This window comes from Panonychus citri, unplaced genomic scaffold (assembly GCF_014898815.1).
Source record: "Panonychus citri isolate SS breed McGregor unplaced genomic scaffold, ASM1489881v1 Contig00050, whole genome shotgun sequence".
In the NCBI taxonomy this organism is placed as follows: domain Eukaryota; kingdom Metazoa; phylum Arthropoda; class Arachnida; order Trombidiformes; family Tetranychidae; genus Panonychus; species Panonychus citri.
The window spans coordinates 879,903-900,404 of record NW_026515455.1 but is presented as its reverse complement, the minus strand read 5'-3'; the positions used below and the strand labels follow the sequence as shown (position 1 = coordinate 900,404).

Genomic DNA, 20,502 nt, shown 5'->3' with positions numbered 1-20,502 from the left:
TTTTAAAATCTTTTCGAAATTTTTCTCATGTTAATTTCCATAGAATCAATTTTGTTTTTCTTTCGTTTAAGTTTCGAGTTTAATCATTTGGGTTATGTAACTTTTTTGTTTTTCATAGTTTCCAACTCAAAGTTTTCGATATGTGATTCATGAAGAGATGGTGAATTCTCGGTGAGGATCAAGATGAAGATAAAAAGACTCCCAGCAAATTATCGCGCCAACTCATTAGATCCATGTAACTATGGAAACATTTTGCTTCCTATTCTGATATAAACAGAATGAGAAAAAAGACAGAATGTTATCATTATTATTATAGAAGAGAAGAAAATTTTATTCGAAATTCTGATTTAACTTGTGTATGAGTTTTCATTCTATCGTTGCTTTCGATTGAACAACAAACAACAGATATCATCATCTTCGACCTTCGAATTTATCTAAAACTTTCTTTCAACAATTAATCTCAATCATTCAAACTAAATACGATCGTTTAACATTCACCTTGTTATCAATAAACATCAGAACAGTTCAAAAGTCATATTGTAAGTCACGAAAATCTGTTGAAAGTGATTATCAACTAATCACAATCGAACATTAATCAATCTCGATTACAATCAATTGTGCAAAGTTGATCAAAAGGTGAGTTTGGAAACTTTTTTTATCATATGAAAGTTTTTTTCCATTCATTAACATGACTAATTGCAACAATTATCAGTTACCAAAGTTGCAATTTATTAATGAATAACAATCTGATTGAAATGATTAATTCTTTGATTAGTATTGGAATTGAGATATTCTCTATTCTCGAATTGGTTTATGCAATAGTAAACGAACTTTTTCTCTTCGAATAAGTTGATTTAATCTAATAGATGAAAAGTTAAATGAGAAACAATTCCCATGGAAAAACGAGAATCTCATTCCAGGATAATCTTGAAATAGGAACAAAAAATTATTCGAAAGCCTTGAATGACTTTTATTCATTTCTACACTCAAGGAGACTCATGAATCCACGAACATTTTTATTTGGATCAACTCACGTAGCACTTTAACAGAATCACCATGATCATTATCATTCTCACCAGAATTTCCTTTCGATTCTCACTCAATACTTTTCTTTTTGGGATAGAATTTTTTTCCTCTTCCTCTTCCTATTTCCTTTTGTACATAACAAGACTCACTCTCTTTTTCTCTCTCTCATCATCATCTGTGCTCCAATTTTTTTCTCTTCTCTCACTCTCATTCGATAGATGATAGCATAGATTCAGTATATATTCGATAATGATGATGATAAGAAATAGATAGTCAATCGGGAGAAGAAAATCCAACCAAAATAAGAAGTAAACAAGGAAGAGAAAAAAGAAGAGAAAAAACGATAAAACGAAAGAGAGAAGATGAAGATAATGATGATGGAGAAAAAAAGAGTTGGCTTATCTTTTATCTTCTCTGCAACCTTCTCATCCTCATCCTCATCCTCATCCTTATCCTCATCATCTTCAGATCATCATTGAGTTGATCACAATTTATATCTTCCCTAACCTCGGCTTGTTTACTAATGGTCCTCATCATTATCATCTCATTGGTAATGTATTTGGAACAGGGGAAGAAAATTGATCAACATGGTAATCAGTGAATTTGAATAACCTTGAAATTATCAATAAACTTAATCACTTATTCTTAATCATGATAATATGATAATAAAGCTGATTGACTGTTAAATATGTTGAAAGTGAATCAAGTTGCAAGATTTAATAGATTATCCGATTTGGAGAAAAAAGGAAAATTAAACAATGAGGATCAAGAAAGAAGATGAAAAGTTCTGAATACCCTGAAAGTTTTTTTCTTCTCCATCAACTGAGCATTTTCATCATGTTATCAGAATCTTTGACATTCAATATCTTTCACTTTTGTTCGGGTTAACAAAATTTTCTGTTCATTTTCCCAGGAATCTTGTTCTCCCAATATTTACCTGATTTCAATCCTTTTTTTTTCATCACTCGACTCATGAGAATATGTTATCATTATCATGATGTTACCTGCGTATTGAAACATTTCAACGAGAAAATGATGAAGATGAAAAAGCTTCCATCCTGAAAAAGAAGAAGAAGAAAAACAATTTCTCTTGATTTTCAGGTGGAAAATGATTGGGAAGGAAAAGTTTTGTTCGAATACATAAAATTTATTGTTGACAGAAAGAAAAGAAAATCAAAAAGGTGAATCTTTTATCTTTTTAGAACATTGTGCCCATCGAATGATGGATAACTGAAGATCAGCTGAGAACTAATTGAAATCGATTTATTGAAATGTTCGCAGTAGAAAAGTTAAAAGAAGATCATTTCATGTAGATCCATAGGAATTTCTATCAACATGATGATATTCAGGAAATCATGAGATTCGGTTGCATAACCTTTTGAAACCCTGATAAAAAAGTATCTATGACTATGAAGATGCTGATAATAATACAGGGAATGATTATCTTTTCATCAATTGAGGTAATTCAGTTGAGCAAGTTATTAGCATTTCAATTGACATCCCCTCAGGCTAAATCACCTCTTTTTTCATCATCACAGTCTTGATGATACATGATGATGAAAGAGAAAGATCTGGATTCAGAACGATGAGATTTACATCCGAGAGATTGATCAAGTAACATTGAAATGAATCTGATTATTTCTTTTCAAATGAGAGATTACAAACTGAATGGAACTTTTTTTCACTTCTTTCCCAGGGTTTTCCCTTTCGGGAATTGATTATAACGGTAACTTAATCAGCATTTCGCTGATAATAACAATAGAAATTACATCAACTAATTGAGCCTTTTATTCAACCAAACAACAAGATGACAAACCCTTGATGTGATCAAGTAAAATTATCGATAAATTATATTAATTGAATGCAAAGTTCAGAATAGCAAATGATGAAATTCTTGAAATAATTAAAAATCTCAATGGAAATTTGGAATTGGAAATTCTGTCATCTGAGAAAATTAATCAAAACAAATTAAGTCAACAAAGTTTCTTCATCCAATCCTTTAATTGTTGAGATAATTAATTTTTCTCTTGATTAAATTGATGTTTATCCAAATAAGTATCATATTGATTTATTGTGACAAATAAAATCTGAGGATAATTTTTGACTCTCTCATGTTTATTTGATCAAATTGCAACAACAACAATCTGATACCATCATGATGATAATCACATTGATTAACATGATTAAATCATCAAGGTTATAACCTTGAGTTCAATAATCATATTATAACAATTTACGTGTGAAAATTTTATCACTAATTCAATTTGTCATTTCTAATCAATACCATCTATTAATATATTACAATTACAATCACAATCACAATCAAAATCAGAATAACAATCAAGGTTAAGGTTTGATTATCAATCCATACCTTTGATCATCTTGATAGCTTATCAATTATAATAATTACCATTTGATTACAAGTGATAAACTGATATCTCGATGATAATTAACTGATATCAATCAACTGAGCAGGTTAATGATAATCATAATCATTGGACATTAGATATCACGAAAGTTTCATATTAATTTCATATCTTTGTTATTACGATAATATAATTATTCTGATGATAACGAAATTGATATTCACTAATATTGAATATTATTCTTATAATAAGTTGACAAGAAATTAACCCAAAAGGAAAATCTTATTTTCACCTTTCTACCTGTCAGAAAATGTCATAGAGAAATTATTGGAGAAAAAGAATCTTTTAAATAAACATTTTCTTCTGTCAGAAATTACCAGCATTCTGTCAATGCTGTACTCCCAGTGCTCTTATGATAATAATCATCATTTGGTTGAACCCATAATGATGATTGATATGTTTAGTTAAGTTTTTTTTCTTTTGGAAATCGAGAAGAAGAAGAAAAAAAGTTCATACTCAGCTTTATTCAGGGCAAATGCATTCATGAAACTCTGAAGATTCTGATGGTTAATTTATTGCACATCGTTATCACTTCTTATTCTTACACTAAGGATACTTGGGTTTACATCAGCACGAAATGAATATAACGGTCAAGGTGAAATTCAATCTCAGGCTATAAATATTCAGGATAATTCAGTTCACAATCTATTCAATAATGATAATAATCTAATAAATAAAAGTATATTATCAATCCTTGTAATTACATTAATTCATGAGATGGTGTTTGAGAAATTTGCTAAAATCATTTGATCCAATTAATGTAATTAATGTACGATTCTGGTTGCGGTGTAACAATTTATTACGCCACATGAATCTCATGATAGATGAAAACAACAACAACATTATCATCATCATTCTGCATGAGTATCAAGTAATTAGCACAGAAAAATAAGGACAAGGATGATGAAGAAGATGAGGAATGATGCAAAATGGAAAACATTGATTCTGTTTTATCAGAAAATCTTTTCAGATCATTAAGATCATCTTAATACAACGATTTCCTTTTCCTTTTTATCTTCACCAGAACCTCAGCCTATTCCTCCTCCTTTACCATTTATCATCTTAATCTTTATCTTCTCTTATCCTTCATCTCCATCATCATCATCATCTCCTTTTCTTCATTGATAAAGGTTGACCCAATTCCTTGTAAAATAATAATAAATTACTGGTCAGTGTTTTTTTGGTCTTCATCATATTTTGCTGATTATTGCGCTTTTACCTTAGCATGATGATGACCATCATCATTGCTCAGTCCAGCATTAAATTACTTTTATTACCAAGTTCCTAATATTATATGGCCAATTAGAACGGAAGTTGACCAATGTTTTCCCTTTACTCAAATTTTTTGTGTTTCATTTTCATAGGTTATCAATTCTGTTGCTTTCGTGAGGACTCATAGCATGTTGATGGTAAAAAAAATCCAGAATTATTATCATCATGATGAAAAAAATGAGTCAAGATAACATATGATACAATTTATATTGTAGATACGTAATTTTTTTCCTTCATAAACAAACACATACTCAAGGTTATCCGTTCAATTCATCAAATTAAGGTTGAATCTTGTAAGCCCTTCATGTTAACTTTTTCATATTATCATCATCTTCATCATGATCATCATGTTGTAATAAAAGTTAAACTTGTAAACAAACAATTTATGATATTGACGGTGATTAATTTGAGGACTTGCAATCAGCCATTTATGTTGATTAAAATGCGTTGAAATGATTACACTTTGAGAGGCTTAATTGTTTGCCTTTATCAGAATCTAATTGGAATATATTATCAAGATGATTCAAATTCTGAAAGAGTAAACAAATTTCTCATGCAAATTTGATTACAATTGTATTCTTAAACCTTAGATGAAAACATTGTTATACAATATGAATAAGTAGATCAACTGATTGAATAATATTTTGTTGTTTGACGATAAAAATTCCCAGATAATAATGAGTTTTACATCATAGCGAATTAGTTAATTGTTTTTACAGTTTGTTCATGAGTTAATCTGTAATTTGCTTGAATTCAGATTGATTTCAATAGAGAACTAGACTTAATACCTCCATGGGTATAATTCTGAGACTGGAAAATGAAATCAACTTGTTGACATGAAACCAGATATTCCAATGAAATAATATCATGCTAAGCCATTATGTTAGATAAATGCTTTTAGTAATACAAGATAAGTCTTTCCTTTGAATTCCGAGTTCATTTTGAACATTTTTCATGGGGAAAAAAGTTAACATTAGCTTGAAATATGAGTCTTAAAATTGACCATTTTATTTGGTCATCTAGAGTCAGAAAACCTCACTTCCTGATTAGATGGTGTTTGAAACTACATGAAATACATTCAGAGAATTCTGTTCATTTGTTCATATATCAAATAACATTCGAAATCAGATAAGTTTACTTTCTAACATGTATTTGAATCAATGGATTTCAGAGTAAATTCATGTTGAAATATTTTCCAAGTGAAAACCATAACCTGATTTGAATACTGCTAACAAATGAAATTAGGAATTGGTTTTGGATAATTCATCTCATTATCTTGATTAAACACTTGTAATCAACTGAATACCATGAAAGTACATGGTCAAGGTAGTTCTATGAGTAGATGGTTTCAAGGTAGTCTGAATAAATTACATCATGAACAACACACACACTCACTTATAATGATACTTTTACCTTGAATTAGAATTGAATTGTGATCGATCAACTTCAGAAATAAACTCAATCCAAAATCATTCACAATCAGAAAACTAAAGTAGTTCATTGGAGATAACAAATCAGACTCAACTTTTGATTTCCTTGATTATTCCCTATGGTTAATAATATTAATAGATAACAATTATCATCAACACTCGAGATTTACTGACCACTTGAATAATATTTATAATGAAAAAGAGTTAAATGATTTATATTACTAATGATAAAAGATGAAAATTCATAATTAATTGGAAACATTTCAATTCTGCTGGTTCATGAAGTTGATGGGAATCAACTTGTGAATTTTGTAGATTCAGGAGATCCTCAGAATCCATGAAATTTGGAAAATCCAAATTCAGCATTATGTTTCCATCCAAAAGATATTGAAGTTGATGAAAATCCTAACAGAACTTTCCAGATAAAGATGACCATGACTTGAGACTTACTGACCGATGAACTTTTTTGTTCTAACGAGCGAAAGTGAAGTATATTAGATAACCATGGAGATAAGTTGTCGAATTCTCGAATTAGGTTAATGGAAACGTAAAAATTTTCAATAATCGAAAAGTTCAAACGATTCAAGTGGAGAAATAATTTTTCTCTGATCCTTCATGACAAAATTTCTTACCTCAGAATGGACAGATTTAGTTACAAATAAATATCACATAGAATTTTAATATCACCAGGAAATAATAGCGAGAGAATTGAATATTTTTCTCTTTCAATTTTCAATATTGAAAGAGAAAACTAAAACTCTATTTCATTATACTAAAACTTTGCCCTCAAGATACCGAGCAAGGTCACATGAATTCTGAATAAGTTCATGGTAACATCAATGAATATAGTTTATCTTCATCTCATCTTATCAAAATCATGTACAAGGTTAAACTTCCCTAGATATTATTACCATTATATCAAATTGTTGATGAAATTCAGATTCATTATTATCTCGGTGATTCCTCATTATCATTACCATTATCATTATCATCATTACCCACTGTCATCAATAATAATGAGATGGTTACATTGTATTAATCAGAATTAGTCTATTAACATGAACTTCGTTTTGTATAAATTTAGCTGAACAACTGATTACCATGAAGATGAATCAAAATGAATTCGAGATGTAATAATCTCATTTTCATGGTAACTTGGAACAAAGAACAAGAGTAATGATTTATATTTCTAAATGGTTCAGCTCAAGTTTTAGAGAACGTAAATGCTTACATTGGGGAAATTTTGAAATTTTTCTTCATCTTCTATTCTCAGAATGAAAGTTTCATTCAGAGTTTTTTGATCTTTTCAAGAGTTCTTGCTAGTTCTTCCTGTCTTTCTCAAGGAATGAATAGTTATTGTTCCTGTTGAATCTTTTTCTTGACATTCAATTGTGTGTGGGAGTGAATTCTGATTCAAATGTTTACCTATCTCCACTTAGAGGGTATTCACTTCATCTCATGACAATGTTGTTTTCTGATGGGCGAAAAAACTCATGTGAAATCTTTTCCTATCATGGAATTGGAAAGAGGTAAGGAAACCAAATGATAACTTGAAGATCAATAAACTTGAGATTTAGCAATTATTTCAAAGAATAGAAAATCATTTTCAGAATTTACTATTCAATCAGACGGATTTTAGAAATTTTCTTTTCTTTTTTTTCTCTCAACAAAACTACTCAAACTAAACAACTTTATCGTTCTACTAGCATGAGACATGATGGAGTGAAAAGAATGATATTAAAGACAGAAAATCTTGTGAATGATAATTCATGAACATTCAAGTTCAACTCTATTGAAAAGTAATCAGTTCCAATCTCGCACTTATCAGATTATTAGCATTTCAAATTCAATTGAATTTCCAAAGTGTCAGAATAACAAAAGATCAGCATTAACTCAAAATTTTAGTTTCATGAAACTCTCTCTCTCTCTCTCTCTCTCTCTCTCTCTCATTTCTGAAATAACATAGGTTAAACTGGTGAAAAAAACAGGTAACTGCACTTTGAAAACTTCTGAGGTGTAGATTCAGAGCCATAGTTGATATTGGAAAACAAAAATATCCAATTCAATCATCACCAGAACTTTAAGTTCACTGAACTTTTATCGTGATGCAAATCAGATTTAACTTTTTTTCTCCCTGAGCTTCAACATATCAAATCATTATTATAGCAATAAACCAATTATCTGGTTACATGATAATCTCAAATTTTTTATCTTCTCCAATTGATCAACACCAAGACAACAGAAATAGCAACAGGTTCAGGTGATAATAAACTCAGGGTAAATATGAGTTGGTGTTAATCAGAATCATGTCATTGGCATTGAACTTCCCCCCCCTCTCTCTCTCTCTCTCTCTCTCTTTCGCAATTAATAGTCTTGTCACTCTTTCAGTTAGTTTAACATCACCATTGTTTCATCGTTCTAATCAACAAATTGTCTTGATTATTGTTTGTTAAACAATTAACTTGAGATTTGTTCATAAACTTTGCCCTTTATGTTTAATCACGATCATGATTGCAAAGGTATTACTTTATTTTTTGTTATTTTCTCCCGAAAATGTTATTATGTATCCAGAACTTGATTTCTTATATTTTAACTAACTAGAGTATTACAGAGATTTAATCATATTATTATCAACAATTATAATTAGTATCATGAAATATCAGAAAATTTCAAGTGGAGCGACAATTGAATATCAAGTTAATTATATCTTGAATAAAGAAATAGAATCTTAAAGATAAGAAGATATCAGAACTTTCTGAATACCATGTATTACTTTGTAAATGATAAAGTTCAAAATTGTTATCATGATAGAATCGTAAATTGATTAACTAGAAGATTTCTTTTCTATCTCAATTAGTATTCCAAAGTATTAATAGATGAATAATTTATTGCAAAATTTTCGAGAACATTTTGTCTCGCATTTCAAATTCTAATGCATTTATGAAATTGGATATTTCAATTCAGATTAAAGCCTAAGAAAATCACGACCAAGTTCAGAGCGAGAGATTTTCATGATTATTAATACAATGAGATTGTCCAAGATTCAATATCCACAAAAATAGTTATAAAGTTACCGGAATAGTAACTGAATTTTGGATGAATTTTCTTTTGTGAATAATTTCAGGTCCATTGGGAACGAATAATAAAATGTAGACTAGGATTACATGGGAAGATGAATTTAGCAAATGAATAAATAATACATGTATGAGTTAAGATTTTCAAGTTCAACTTATTTTTTTTATTCAGTTAAAAACAAAATAATATGAGGAACCATAAACATTATCATGAAGTAATGAGACTCATATCATGATGGGTTTTTTCATGGATTGTGATTGAGATAAAGTTGAATAATTGATGCAAAAAAGACATACAGATAAACTGAATTCATCCTGGATTTAGAGGTACTCGGGTAAATAGGAAAAATTCAGAGAATTCAGAATTAAAACAAAGAAAAGAATGAAAAACTTGAACAAAAATGGCGATTTCTCAGTTACATCAATCGTAAATGAAACTGAATTTAACCTGAACAATAATGAATTTGATTAGAACCCAGAAAACAGAAAGTAATAAAAACCTGAGAAGATAAAAAAATGTTATTGGATTTTATCAGAACTGTTATTTGTTTAGTTACATGAGAGTGAGATAGATGAATAAAATTACCTCTAGAATCCAGGGGAAAGTCAAAGTATCATGTTAGTCCGTTGAATAGTTAAAAGTTAACATGATGTCTCGATAATAAATGAAATTGATTCCAGATTATTTGGAGCAAGAATGATGGTGATTATCTCCATATTCTGAGGGGAAAGGGTGAGTTCAGGGAATGAAATTCAGGCAAAGAAAAATAAGAGAGAAAAAGATATTCCAAACATATAATAACCTTGAGGATTCTCAGATAAGAACAGAACTTTTATCTCTATTTCTTTTTTCTTATTTAATCAGAGTATTTTTTATATTCCTCTTTCCCCATGAATCTTTAGGCAACATGAGAAAAGTTGAACAACAATGAATATGTTATTCTGTTTCTGTTAGGTTGTTGTTGTTACTTTTACAGAGATTATTGTATAGCTACAATCAGAAAAGAACGAGGAAAAAGATGAGAAAAATATTCGTAATTCAATGGGGGATTTCAAGATTTCAGGTGAAACTTTATCTAAAATCTACTGAGCTTTCTACTGGTTGAAACTTACATGATTCATGGAGAGGGTAAAACGAAACAATAAGAAAAAGTAAATACTCTGAATGAAAAAGAAAAGAAATTCAAATTTTTACCTGAGATCTGCAAACATATTGTAATGAGATTAAATTTCATCTTTTTCTTTCTCAATAACATTATGAGAAAAGTTCTGAATAACTGAATACAGATAACTCGTTGGAGTAAGATAAGGAAGTAAAATATTTAAAAGAATAATAATAAAATAAAAGATAACAGAATAAAATTTTCTCCCTGTTAACTGAATTCACCATGAATTTGAATGTTTTCAAGTTCAATGGTTGATTCAAATTTTATAAACAATGTTTTCGGTAATTATTATGATTCCTCATGACAAAGTCAAGGTAATTCATTTGTTGTCATGGTTTAATGAAAAGTAACATTGAAGGTTAATTATTATCATTATTTAATTCATTTTATTTCCTAATGAACATTAATTTCATTATTAATTGTATTATCTTCACATTCATTTCAATATATAATTAATGATTGAATAGGAATAGAATTGAAATAAAACTAGGAAAAGAATAAAAAAAATCGGGAAACCTGATAAAAATGCTAATTCGAACCTCGAATTTGTAATAATAGTATTTATTGTTTTGTATCAACTAATTCTCTCCAGTGATGATAACTTGATACTGGTAAGAATCCTCACCAGAGAATCAATTAATTAATTATTAATTCCAATGATTAACAATAAATTACGTTCATTTCCACCTTGCCTAACCCACTCCACCCTCTCAATCTAATACTTGGATAACTTTTTTTTCCCACCATCAATCTGAATATTATTTAGGTCAACTGATGATGATAATCATGATGATGATTATAAGTACACACAGAACTTTCATCTTCAACTTATTATCATGATGAAAGTTTGATAAATTGTTATCTAATTAATTGTGATTCTCATTGTTTTTATATACAAATTGATTGAACAATTTATGATAATTTAATGGATGAAATATTAATAATAAGTGGAGAGAGTTGGAGGATATGATTGTATTCATGAAAATTCAATAACAATGAATATGAAAAAATAATAAATGATAAAGATTCAGGGAGAAAAGGGTGAAACTTATCAAATATTAATCATGATAATATAACCTTGGTTTTAATCATTTTGTTGATTGAGTCAACATTTAATGAAATCTGATGAGATACAATCAGTTATGCAAACTTTTTAATACTTTGATTGAATTTCGTTGAAAATAATTTACATGAAACTCAAATTTTTCATTTTCACCTCGATTTCAGATCACCGTAAGTATCATGTTCTTAATATTTATTATATTTAGAAAATGAGAAGAATAAGAAAATAAAAACTTATTATTATCAGAACTTTTTTTTTAGTTTTTCTCTTTACATGAAGATAACATTGAGATTGATGATGATAATGGTTGATGAAAGAAAGAAGATGAATGAAAAGAAAAGGAGAATTGAAAAAGTTCAAGGATATTTCATCATCAATGAATTCCTGTGATGATGGTGATGAAAACGAGAAAGTGAAACTTTTAAGATGTAAACAATGATAATTTCATATACGATTCCAAATGAGTTCAAGGATATTGTTTAAAAAAGGAATCAATTTGAAACGAGAAATCATATTGATCATGATAAGCTTTCAGTCTGATTCATTTTTTATTATTTCCTGATCATGATCACAATTTTATCGATGTTCATAAACACTAATTCTCATTGAATTGATACAGAATTCACTGATTCGATATAAAATCAGACAGTGAATCAAATTTACAGCATTTCTAAGACTTGTAAGGTCCATTTGTTGACATTAATGTTTATGGTTTGACTCAAGAGCGGGAATTTGGATCACATATAATTTGACCTTAGTGTCGACCTCAAGGTTACTGGTTTCTCTCTTTATCTGTGTGATATTGATTCCTAATTCCTTTAATTGTCATGAATTTCGTGTAATTGTTTGATTGGATTCTAGGTGATTTGATTTGATTGCTATTATCAGCAATTCAGCTCTAGTTTGATTTGTAATTCAATCAACACTCCTAATCCAATTTCCGGTTAATTGAATGTTTCTCATGAATTAAATGAGCAGCAATTTATTAATTATCAACCTACACTTTCATTGATGAATCAATTTGTTGCCAATTCAACAGATACTTGAAATTTTCTCATGAATTTTTTATATCATGAACCATTTAAATGACCTTAACTGATGATCAATTATGACCATAATTAAGGCTCCCATTTAATTATACTGATTACCACTCGAAAGTTTTTTCCATTGATTAAAATATTGAATTAATTGTGAAGCTTTTTTAATGAAAAAGGTCAACTAGATTTATCAATTGGCGCTTGAAAAGCTCATTAAATTTTCCGACAATTAACTAATCACTAATCAGAAAGTGGAGCAATTTAGTTTGAATTACTTTTCCACTGCTAAATTAATCAAAATGATACAATTAATAGAAAGTAATTAAGTTCAATCACCGATAAAATATCTGATTAAATTGATCACAATTGAGAATTAAAAAATCTTGAAACAATTTAAATACAATCAATTTTTTAAATAATCAATATAATTGATAGATTGATAACAGAAAATCAATCTAATTAAATTGTCAGTATTGATTAGCTGTTAATCTAACACGATGGTTGATTAGGCTTACTAATTGTTGGTAGTTTGAATTTTTTAATCAGGTCACTGGATTTAAATTTAATTACAATCTCAAACTAATCAACTAAAAGTATTGGTAAAAAAAGCCAATTACTTATTTGCAACAAATTGATTTTTTTAAATCTTCTCAGCTAATCAACTAATCATAGTTAATTTAATCACAAGTTAAACTGCGATTACAAACTTGAAGCTTGATTGTTGATCAGAAATTTAAATTGTTATTGATTAACTGCAATGATTTACTCGGGAAAACAAATGGAAACTAAATTGTGATTAATTGATTGTAATGAGAAATCAAATGATTCCCATGTTGTAATTAAATTTTTTCCTCCTCGAGATCAACACAATTAATTTACTTGCACTGATTATGTTGCTCCAATTTAAATTACAATTAAGTTAATACCTTCAATTCAATAAGATTCATTTAATTCAATCTAAGTAAATTAATCAACGTCCATTTAATTTGTTTAAAGTAGATCATTAAAATTAATCACAAATGATTTTCATGGCGAATTGTTATTGGACTTAATTGTTAACAATTGTAGATAATAGTTGATTTAGTTTGATCTTGATTAATTCAATTACTTTAATTTCCTAAAACTCAATTTTATTGTTGCTTTTGTATTCAGAGTGTTGGTCTTTTTTTTTGCTGAACATCATGGTGATTGTTGAGGTAATAATAATAAGTTGATTCTGATAAGTTAATTAGATGAGAATTTATTAAATTAGTGAGAGAGAGAAAGAAAAAAAGTCAACAATAATTTGTCGAACTGATTGAATTATCAGCCTGTAGAATAAGAAATCAATACAGATGAAAAGAAGATGATATTTTTTTCTAGCATCTTTATTACTATCGATTGAAATTGATCAACTTGAAATGAGGAAATTCAGTTAACCAGAACAGAATCACAATCAGGGTGATTATCATGATGAAACAAGAGGAAGAAAATAAAAGAGAAAGGGAAAAGGAAACAAACTAACACATCAAACACTTAATCAATCTGATTGAAATGACAGAAATCAAGTTAATTGTAAATTGTTTTCATCACTTCAATTGACTCAATTTTTGATTATATGTAAATTGTTTCACCCAAACAATTATCCACAACGATTAGTTATCATCAAGGTTAATCAGGGAGGCAAATTATTGATTGAGATTACTTGAGATTAAATTAAATGCTTACATGATTGATTATTCATCAACTGAGTTTTCAATAATCTTTTGTTGATTCTTTTCAGGGCTTTCATGTTATAAATCCCCTGATTTTCATGATAGGATCAATTTTGACAATAATTACTTTGTGGTATAAAGTTTCATCTTAACATTAAATCAATCAGTTAGTTGATTGTTAACCAGAATGTTATATTATACCTGTTGAGTGCATCATGGTGATTGTGGTGTAATATCAAGTTTATCAATCAGATTGTTCATTATTTTATCAATGTTAAGCTTTGATGATCCAGATAAATTAATGGAAATCAATTGTTCCACATATTGTATAAGATGATGATGATGAAATTCAGTTGATGTCAGGGTGAAAATGATGATCACCATGATATTTACTAAGTGAAAGTGTAAATGTAGATCATGAGATCTGGGGATTCACAATTGACCAGTTTGATTAATGATTTTACAATAAAACCATCAATTGGACAACAATTAAGGTGAAAGTGGTCGTTACAAGAATCAGAAACTTTCCTCATGAAAAAAAGGATAAGCTGAATGTTGATAATAATGAAAAGTTCACATTGAAATCAATCAATTCTTATGGTATTTTGAAAGCAGATTATATTACTAATTGAAATACGATAAATTTTATAGTGTTTAACATGATTAACATTGGAATATGAATCGTGATTATCATTGAACTTTTTTCGTCTGACCTTGTTAGTACATTGACCAGAGCTCGAAACCTTTACAATCCTTTAGACTTTCAAGGTTCAAATTATCAGAACTTTTTATTAATACTTACACATGGTAAACATGATAATGATCCAATATCATGATTATTTCTCTCACATTTATGAGATTATTCATCAATTACCATGATAATATTATTAGCATTACCTTTATGATAATACTTGGAGTAAATATTATTGCAAACAAATTATTTCAAGTGTGTTAACATGTTTACATTGAATAAATAATAACCTTACCTGTTGATTATCATAAACGTTGATAAATATTGTAAGAGAATCACCAATCCAAAGTGTCAACCTTGAATGAGTAATTATCAGAATTTATCATGATCTTTTCAGATTCTATGAGTTTTTTTCATCATCAACAATTTCCACTAATCACATTTAATTAGCATAAATGTTTAGGTAACAATTAACTTAACGTAGGAGTGAATGAGTAAAAAAAATCCGTACAAATTCAATGTAAATTGTACTAATTAAATTATTCATCAAAAGTTCAAGGTAGATAAGTTCATTGACTTAAACCTTGAGATAATTGTGACTAATCATTTAATTAAGTGATTAACAGACAATTAGAGTATGAATCGGTTTTATAATAGAAAAATTCTGATTTCAACTCATGTTAATGAATAGGAATCATGGAAAATTAATCAAACTTATCGATAACATTTTTCTTTGTTCTTAATTTTATATCATTTTCACCAGATAACTTTGGACATTTTGCTTTCGAGTAAAATTTCATTCTCTTTCCATTGATTATCGTTGGAAATTTGGAACTATCAACTGGTGACAATTAAAACTGAACTAAATGATGCCAGGACATTTGCCTTCTCTTGGTCGATTGGGTTCAACTCATTCAGAGGGTAAAATGAACTTTCACCTGAAAATCGTTGTTCTTGGTTCACCTCGAGTTGGTAAAACGGCGATTGTCAGTCAATTCCTTTACTCTCATTTCCCGGAGACTTACAATGCCACCGTTGATGAATTACACCGAGCAGAATATGAGATTAAAGGTTTCGGTGATTTGGTTCTTGACATTTTGGATACTTCGGGTTCTCATGAATTTCCAGCCATGAAAAAACTCGCCATTGAAAGCGGTGATGCATTTCTACTTGTCTTCTCATTAACAGATCCAAATTCATTTGAAGAGGTTCGACAACTTCGTGAAGAAATAATCGAAACAAAAACCTGTGCAGCGAAAGCCAAAGCCGAAGCAGCCGCAGCCGCAGCGGCAAAAGTGTCCACAGTCCAATTTATAATCCACAGCAACAACATTCTGGTTATACTTTTGGTAATTCACATCATCACGATTACGATCATACCTTTAGCTACACGAACAATAATATGAACAGAGGTCGACATCATAGTATTAATCCGATAATCGCAAGTTATCAGGGGACTCATCATTATCCACCAAGTGATAGATTAGATAATCAGTTTAACAATAGTCTTGATACTAATAAAAATAATAATAGTCTAATTAGTGGTATCGATTCTATTGATATCAATAATAACAATCTTGGTGCTGGAGGAGGAGGAGGAGGAGGAAGTGGCATTGGTGGTGGGAATGGAACTGGCAGTGGAAATCGTGATAAAGTTAATCCCTTATATGATTCCGGATACATTGAGCCAATTAAATCACCTCCCATTGTGGTTGCTGGTAATAAAAGTGATCTTGATTCCATGAGATTAATTAAAAAGGAATTAGCAGAAACCATAGTTAACATTGATTGGGAAAATGGTTACGTTGAATCTTCAGCAAAAGATGATTATAATATCAATTCAATATTCCAACAGCTGATGGTTCAGATCGGTGTGCCTTACAAGATCGGCCATGTTATCGGTAATCCAAAGATAAGGAGGAAATCCCTTCCCGCTTATCCCACAAGTCCAGCCATTCGTGACAGAGTCACACCAAAGCGAAACAGTTGTGCCGTTTCATAGATTTTCAACAAGAATCGAAATAACAAAAAGCAAGAGAAAACAACTGCAACGATCTTTGATCTGGAAAAAATAAAATTTCGAGAAAAAAAAACGGATCAAAAGGCCACGAAAATCGAACCAAGAAGAAAAAAGAAGAAAGAATAAAATCAAAATTAGCGCACTTTTTTTTCGAGCTTCACTTTTTCAACATTAGATGGAGTTGAGATTCGAATTTAGTTTTAATCAATAGATGGCGTTTGGAGCAAGTTAATTGTTCAGAATGAGTTTGATTGTTATTTGGATAAATTGTTGTAGTTTAATTGTGAGAAAAGTTTGAAAACTGATTAGTAAGAAAAAGTTAATTTGATACAATGAGAAGTTTATTTTTTTTTCTCTCATCTTTACTCTTTCTTTTAAATTTATTATTCTTATTCCCTCTTGATGATCATCTCTTCCTATTATATTGATCAATTAGATTGATTTACAATTAGAGTTGCAAGTGTGAATTCAGAATGAATTGTTCAATTGTTCAGAATGTAAATATAAACAATTAAATTATAATCTCGAAAGTTAATCTAATCCATATGATCAACATTGTAAAACTTTTGCTCATCATTTAGATGAAGAAAACATCAAAAATATAACACAGACTAAGAAACGAAATCTTAATTTTCCAAACAACAATTAAAATTGAGCCAAAAATACTCATTAAATTTTCACTATTTTACCAGCAATTAACTTGATCAACAATATAAGTAAACCTTAAAGAAAACTTTAAACATCGATCATTTTGCAAAAAAGGAGCAAACAATTAACTAATTGTGTTCCCTGAAAAAGATGAAAACAAAACAATTTTCATTCCAATTGAAAACTGATCATCACAAGTTGATCGTTGATTAATCGTATTGATTAATTGATGAAATGATAAAAAGCAAAAGTGAATCAATTTCTTTGTAAATTAGTAAATACAATCAATTAAGCTTCGTTTAATTGTTTTCATTGCTTGTTACACATTTTAAGTTAATTAAATTTATTTACATTGTAAAATGATTATTATTATTATTATGTATAAATCATGATAAGAAAATTATGTGAAACTTTAATCATCAATTGATTTGATGTAAAATAAAATGTATTATTCAATTGGAAATCAATTGATTGCTTGATTGAGTCTCAAGATGAAAGCTTTGGTAAATGATGTTCAAAAAAACAATTGTAAAAAAAGTTAATCCATCGACAGGGATTAGCAGATTATTGGATCAGGCAGTGATGCAAGGATGTAGCCGTCCGAAAGTGGCACTAAAAGTGAGGTCAAGTAGAAAAGAGTATAAAATTAGAATGAAATTGATCAACAATTAGCCGACAATTAGTTGATTATCCCAAGTTAATGTAAGAGAAAAAGAAGAAAAAAAATAATCAGTTTGATTGTTGTTCTTTCTCATCGTTAATGATGTTTTTCGATTGTTTTTTTTCTTCCACAATCATTATCATGATGATCATCGGATATTATGACTATTTATCACTTTCACATGTAATCACTTTGTTTCGAACTTTTTTTTTCTCGTTCTATTCGAACTCTACTTTGGGTCGTAATGATCATTTCTAATACATTAGATGCGAATGAGCATTTTATTTATTTGGATTGTTGATATGCTTTTCTTTTATCGCTCTCATTTAATCTTTTCAATTCTTTTCGTTTGTTTTGTCTCTTGTTCAGTTTTTTTTTCATGGTGAAAGATTGAGATTCTCACCGTAAGTACTGAATCCTTGAGGTTGGTAGTAGTTTTTGACATTTTCCAGTGGATCATCAATCAGATAAGTGGTCAGACTTTGATGAATGTTACCATGCATGTAAGAGTGTATATTGGGATGAATACTTTGCTGATTTCCGTTCATTGGTATACCAGAATTTATCTCCTAAATAAATTAGAACAATTAGAATCATCATGAGAAAGATAAATAAACAAGAACATGTAATTAAATACATGATAGTGATTCCTAATCAATACAAAAAGGAAATAGAGAGAGAGAGAGAGAGAGAGAGAGAGAGAGAGAGAGAGAGAGATAATAATTGATGAATAACAAAAAAGGATGCGGAAATGATGAGCAATAGGAAAACAAGATAACGGTAAGTAAATAGATTTTTTCCCCTTCTAATTGCGATTATAACAAAGTTTCAATTGATACCAATTAGTTAATCTAATTGGTGGAAATTAAATTTTTCACTCCCTTCAAGGAATAGACGAAAATAATCAAACTTATAACTCATGTAATTATCTCATTGATGATGAATAACGGAAATAGGAAATTGGTTTCATACACACAATATAATTATCATGTGATTAAAACAAAAGAGAAACTTTCAAAAAATATTAACTAATTACTAAAGCGAAAGCTCAATTATTATATTGGCAATTTAATTGTCATGATAGAATCGCAATAATTACCATTACATAGTCCGTTTGACCTGAGTAAGCACCTTCACTGTGCTTTTCCTCATCACTTGCAGATAATGATGTTTCATTAGGTCCATTAGTGTAGCTTCCGCCTGAACCGGAAGCTGGTGCATACATTTCAATGGTTGCCGGTTTATTTGTACTTGATCCATCAGTTTCTGAACATATAAATATATCCATGGTGATAATAATATGATATCCAAAAGTTTCAAGTCAATATCCGAGTAAAAAAAAATGTCCATGATCACCAAAAATGAGAGCATCATCATCATCGTCATCATCATTATAATTAATGAGTATGATGAGAAAAGGACAATATATATTAGAGGAGAAGAAGATGAATCAAAAAGAAAGAGAAAATAAACAAAGAGAGAAAGATTAGAATCAGGAAGATGAACATGATGCGGATAAATGATGATGACGAGGAGAATCTTTTCCACTACTGGTCATCCATTGGTCATAATCAACTTTTTATTGTGTTGGTACAAGAGTTTTGATATAATTATAGGAAATATAAACCGGAAATAAAGCATAGGAAACAAAAGGATCATGTTGATATAAAAGATGAAAAAAGAGAGAGAATCTCATAAACCAATGAATGGAAAAATTTGAAACAGAAATGATCATGTATCATCATGATAATGACCATCGTGAATTCAGCCATTGAATTAACATAATTGTGAATCTATTTGATTAATTTAATTCAACTGAAAAGTTGTGAGTACATTAAATTATTACAATTGAATCTGGACCAAGAGCAATTATCAAATGAAATGATCAGTGTAACGATAATATGAATGAGTTTCCATCAATCTAATGATGAGAAAAATTGAATTTCTCCTCGAATCTAGAAAAACAGATCAGTTTCAATATTCATGGAGATTCACAAGTTCATGGATATAAAATTTTCAGGAATTTGTTTCTCTTTCTCATTAATCAGATAACCTGATTTCGAGAGAACCAGTAAATAGTTTTTTTAGTGTTTAAAAGATGAAGAAGAAGAAAAAATCAGGAGATATAATCAATTATCAGAATAAGAAATTAAACATTTCAACTCGAACTTAAATCGAAAAGTTTTTTTTTTGTTTCGAAAGGAAAAAAAAAGTATTCAAATGAAGATAATGATTGAGTTTCACAAGAAGAAAAAGAAAAAAGTTCTAATCAAAGTTTTCGATGAAAATTATTC

At 29.2% G+C, this 20,502-nt stretch overlaps 2 protein-coding genes across 3 annotated transcripts in view; one reads left to right on the top strand and one right to left on the bottom strand.

The window, feature by feature from the left end:
- Positions 1 to 289: 289 nt before the first annotated feature.
- LOC128385783 (uncharacterized) lies at positions 290 to 17,650 on the top strand. The gene is given in 3 exon segments (XM_053344698.1): positions 290 to 636; positions 15,643 to 16,178; positions 16,181 to 17,650. Coding segments are annotated over 2 exon segments (1,134 nt in total). The 5' UTR covers positions 290 to 636; positions 15,643 to 15,745; the 3' UTR covers positions 16,882 to 17,650.
- A 181-nt stretch (positions 17,651 to 17,831) lies between these two features.
- Positions 17,832 to 20,502, bottom strand: part of LOC128385782 (nephrin-like) — a 74,281-nt gene continuing 71,610 nt past the window's right edge. Inside the window, exons 15-17 of one of the 2 annotated variants that reach the window (XM_053344696.1) lie at positions 19,308 to 19,474; positions 18,612 to 18,777; positions 17,832 to 18,159 (exon numbers count right to left, since the gene is read on the bottom strand). In XM_053344696.1, the coding sequence (XP_053200671.1) occupies positions 18,104 to 18,159; positions 18,612 to 18,777; positions 19,308 to 19,474 (389 nt within the window). In that variant the 3' untranslated portion in view covers positions 17,832 to 18,103. The remainder of the gene's footprint in view (positions 18,160 to 18,611; positions 18,778 to 19,307; positions 19,475 to 20,502) is intronic. The other variant, XM_053344697.1, reaches the window with a different exon arrangement.